This window comes from Mandrillus leucophaeus, unplaced genomic scaffold (genome assembly GCF_000951045.1).
Source record: "Mandrillus leucophaeus isolate KB7577 unplaced genomic scaffold, Mleu.le_1.0 Scaffold44, whole genome shotgun sequence".
NCBI lineage: Eukaryota > Metazoa > Chordata > Mammalia > Primates > Cercopithecidae > Mandrillus > Mandrillus leucophaeus.
In genome coordinates this window covers 1,334,461-1,338,907 of record NW_012104698.1, presented here as the reverse complement: position 1 = coordinate 1,338,907, position 4,447 = coordinate 1,334,461, and the positions used below count along the sequence as shown (strand labels likewise).

Below are 4,447 nucleotides of genomic sequence, written 5' to 3'. Positions count from 1 at the left end.
AAACCCGGGAGGCGGAGCTTGCAGTGAGCTGAGATCCGGCCACTGCACTCCAGCCTGGGCGAAAGAGCAAGACACTGTCTCAAAAAAAAAAAAAAAAAAAAAAAATCATGTATCAGTATGGATTCATTAATTGTAACAAATGTGCCATACCAATGTAAAATGTTAATAGGGGAAACCTGGGGGTAAGGGTAGATGGGACTGTACTATCTGCTCAATTTTCTGTAAATCAATACTGTTTTGGCTCACGGAGGCTGAGGCATAATTGTTTGAACCCAGGAGGCAGAGACTGCAGTGAGCCGGGGTCACACCAGTACACTCCAGCCTGGGTGACAGAGTGAGACACTTTCTCAAAAAAAATAAATAAATAAAGTTTGTCAGAATAGCAATTCAATTTCATTTAACACAAATTTGTAGTTTTCATAATTTTAAACATGTAAGAGTAATATGGCCGGGTGCAGTGGATCACCTGAGGTCTGGAGTTCGAAACCAGCCTGGCCAACATGGTGAAACCCTGTCTCCACTAAAAATACAAAAATTAGCTGGTGTGGTGGTGCGTGCCTGTAATCCCAGCTACTCGGGAGGCTGGAGCGGGAGAATCACTTGAGCCCAAGAAGCAAACGCTGCAGTGAGCCAAGATAGCGCCACTGCACTGCAGCCTGGGCGACAGAGCAAGAGTCTATCTCATAAATAAATAAGTAAAATGGATCTTGGATCTAGCTAATGGGATCGAGCTAATGTATTTCTCATTTCAGCTCCTGGTGGACCCATGTGGAAATGGGACCTCCAGATCCCATTCTGGGAGTCACTGAAGCCTTTAAGAGGGACACCAATAGCAAAAAGATGAATCTGGGAGTTGGTGCCTACCGGGATGATAACGGAAAGCCTTACGTGCTGCCTAGCGTCCGCAAGGTGAGCTTGCCATTCATCTCCTTCTGAGTGGGATGAATAAACTGAAGAGAGCCCTGGAGAGTGGCAGGAATAGTGCTAGACTGGGAATCAGGAGCCCTGGGCTTTAGTTCTGACACTAATGGCATGAATCACTCGGGTTTTCTGGGCTATAGTCTCCTTGGCTGTAAAGGTAAGAGGTTGGAACCATCTGTTTTTTTCCAAGATTGAACTTTCTATGGTTCTGTGATCATCTGTAAAATAGACATTAAATATGCTTTAGAAATGCTTAGCTATGTCTAGTTTAATCCTGAAGGTGCACGAGATGACCAAGACTTTAAGCACTGTCTCTTGGTGAGAGGAATAGCTCTTCATGGATTACTATTGTTATTTTCCCTTTCTCTAACTGTGATTACCTTAATCAAACCTTTGTACACAGGCATGCTCCGTCCTTTCTTCCTGCTGAGCTATGGAATTTTTTTCACCTCTTTTGTTATATTTTTATTAGTAGCCTCTTTATTCATTAACTAAATAATGTAACAAATCCCTTTAGACTAATTTTTTAAGTTATTCAGTAAGTATTTGCTACTGCAACCTGCATCACAACCAAGCACTAGTGTACATACCCTCATTCACACTTCTGAACACTGTGAGAGGTAGAAATAGTTCCTCCATTTAACAGAGGAGGAAACCAAGGCTCAGGAAGGCTAAATAACTTGTCTAGGGTAACACAACTAGTAAGGGACAGCCAGGCCTCCAATGCCAAAGCACGAAGATGTGTGGCTATCACTCTTAACCCTTTGAAGCTCTTAGACTGGCATATAGCTTGAAATGCTTCTCCTGTATGTATTTAGTTTGATTTAATCATCTTATATCTATTTTAGGTGTTGCTCTTAAACCTTGGTTTTGTGCATTCCAAGAATCTCATTTTATGTTAAATTGTAACCAAGAGAGACCATACCCATCCACATAAAACTTAACTTAAATAATAAAATACAATTTTAAAAAGTAAGTATTTCTGTTCTTCAATATAAACTATCAAGCATTCTACCTACCCTTCTTCTCAGAGAGTAACTTCAAATTTTAAAAAAAGGTTTGGCCAGGCGCAGTGGCTCACGCCTATAGTCTCAGCACTTTGGGAGGCTGAGGCAGGTGGATCACCTGAGGTCAGGAGTTTGAGACCAGCCTGGCCAACATAGTGAAACCCCATATCTACTAAAAATACAAAATTAGCCGGGCATGGTGGCAGGTGCCTGTAGTCCCAGCTACTTGGGAGGCTGAAGCAGGACAATCACTTGAACCTGGGAGGTGGAGGTTACAGTGAGCCGAGATCACACCACTGTACTCCAGCATGGGTGACAGAGCAAAACTCTGTCTCAAAAAAAAAGACTTTACCTCCAAAACTTAACTTATGAAACTTTAAATATTAATCATAGTAATTCCAAGTAAGGAGAAGAAACTCAATGAATGTATTTTCTCTTGTCTAGGCCGAGGCCCAGATTGCCGCAAAAAATTTGGACAAGGAATACCTGCCCATTGGGGGACTGGCTGAATTTTGCAAGGCATCTGCAGAACTAGCCCTGGGTGAGAACAGCGAAGTCTTGAAGAGTGGCCGGGTAAGCTGAACAGGCTCTGGCATCATCCCAGGTCTTTAACAAATTTGTAGTTACTTAAACAATTTTAGGCCAGGCGTGGTGACTCACACCTGTAATCCCAGCACTTTGGCAGGCCAAGGCGGGCGGATCATCTGAGATGGGGAGTTTGAGACCAGCCTGACCAACATGGAGAAACCCCGTCTGTACTAAAAATACAAAATTAGCCAGGCGTGGTGGCGCATGCCTGTAATCCCAGCTACTCGGGAGGCTGAGGCAGGAGAATCATTTGAACCTGGAGGGTGGAGGTTGCAGTGAGCCGAAATCGCACCATTGCACTCCAGCCTAGGCAACGAGAGCAAAACTCTGTCTCAAAAAAAAAAAATTTAAGAAATATGAAAAGATAACTTATTTTGTGTGTAATGATTGTTTTGAGGAGGCCACACTATTTCTAATAATTCTTATTTGATAGTAAATTGCCATCATTAAATAAAATAATCTACATGACACCAATTCCAAAAATGTACTACTAGTAATCCTGAAAATGTGGTAGTCATTTGACTGATAGATTTGACGTTACTTTTGCTGTTAGTCTCTACCTGCTTACGTTCATTTTACATTGAATATGCTTTAGAAATGTTAACTACGCCAAGTTTTAGGCCTGCAATTAGCCCAAACCCTCATGTCCTAAGCTTCCAACTTGCACAGAAGCAGCAAAAGCAGGAAACAAGCCATGGGTGGACTATGGGCGCTGAACCAGTCTGGCAGCCCTCTGCTATCCCTTCACAGCCCGTGTGGACACAGAAAAAAGACCACGCTCCCAACATGTGAACTCGTGCACGTTGTGGTTCACTTTATTTTGGAAAAAAACATGTTTTTTAATGAGTGCATTTGTATGTTTTTCTGGGTGAGCCTGGGGAGTGAAGAAACATACAAACTAGCAACTTTAAGTCAATATTTTCTCTTCCCTTCCCCCTCTGAAAAGCCAGAATAAATACACTTTATTTACAAGACTGGTCTAAGTCCACACGTGAATTTGTTAACTCAGAGTAAAGCACAACAACCTCAACCCCAGGGTTAGGTAGTAATTATCCTACGTCAAATAGATGTGGTTTAGTTCTGTCCATACAGTCAACTGCCTGTTAGCCCCTCCTAAAAATTTCTGTATTTTTTAATTCATGTGTTTTTTTGCCTAGTCTCTGCTCCATCATAACCTAAGTATGAAACTGGCCTACCTTAAAATAACATTAACTTGTCTTTTATAAGTTGTGCCTCGGCCGGGTGCAGTGGCTCACGCCTGTAATCCCAGTGCTTTCGGGGGCCGAGGCAGGTGGATCACTTGAGGTCAGGAGTTCGAGAACAGCCTGGCCAATATGGTGAGACCCCCATCTCTACTAAAAATACAAAAATTAGCTCGATGTGGTGGCGCACGCCTGTAGTCCCAGCTACTGGGGAGGCTGATGTGGGAGGATTGCTGGAACCCAGGAGGTGGAAATTGCAATGAGCCGAGTTTATGCCATTGCACTGTAGCCTGGGTGACAGTGCAGAGGGTGACCTATCTCAAAAAAAAAAAAAAAAAAGCTGTTGTGCCTTTGTGAATCATAGTATTATCAGACCTACAGTGAGGTTTTTATTTCCATCATGCCAAAGTTTGCAGAGACAAACTATTTAAAAATAAGTTTTTAGTTGGGTTTTTCCCTCTTTAATCTACTGCCACCCCAGTCCAGAAAATACATTTGTGCTTTGTAGAGCCTTGTACTTCTACAATGCCTTTAAAAACAACAAATGAAAACCTCTTAAACCTACAGTGATTTCTTGTTTGTCCCTTAAAGCTGACCAATTTGAATAAGCAGATTCACCTCAGGCATCTTCCTATTACCCAAAACATGAATATTTTCAGATTATGAAAACACATAGAAGGGGACCTCTTAGAAAACCTTTATTTATCTATTTATTTATTTATTTATTTA

The 4,447-nt window shown here is 42.0% G+C and overlaps 1 protein-coding gene across 1 annotated transcript in view; it reads left to right on the top strand.

Annotated features, from left to right (window-relative positions):
- The first annotated feature begins 749 nt into the window (after nucleotides 1–749).
- The window catches only part of GOT2 (glutamic-oxaloacetic transaminase 2, mitochondrial), a 15,398-nt gene continuing 11,700 nt past the window's right edge, over nucleotides 750–4,447 (top strand). The window contains exons 1-2 of the mRNA XM_011994005.1: nucleotides 750–909; nucleotides 2,373–2,501. Of these exons, the coding sequence (XP_011849395.1) occupies nucleotides 775–909; nucleotides 2,373–2,501 (264 nt within the window). The 5' untranslated portion in view covers nucleotides 750–774. The remainder of the gene's footprint in view (nucleotides 910–2,372; nucleotides 2,502–4,447) is intronic.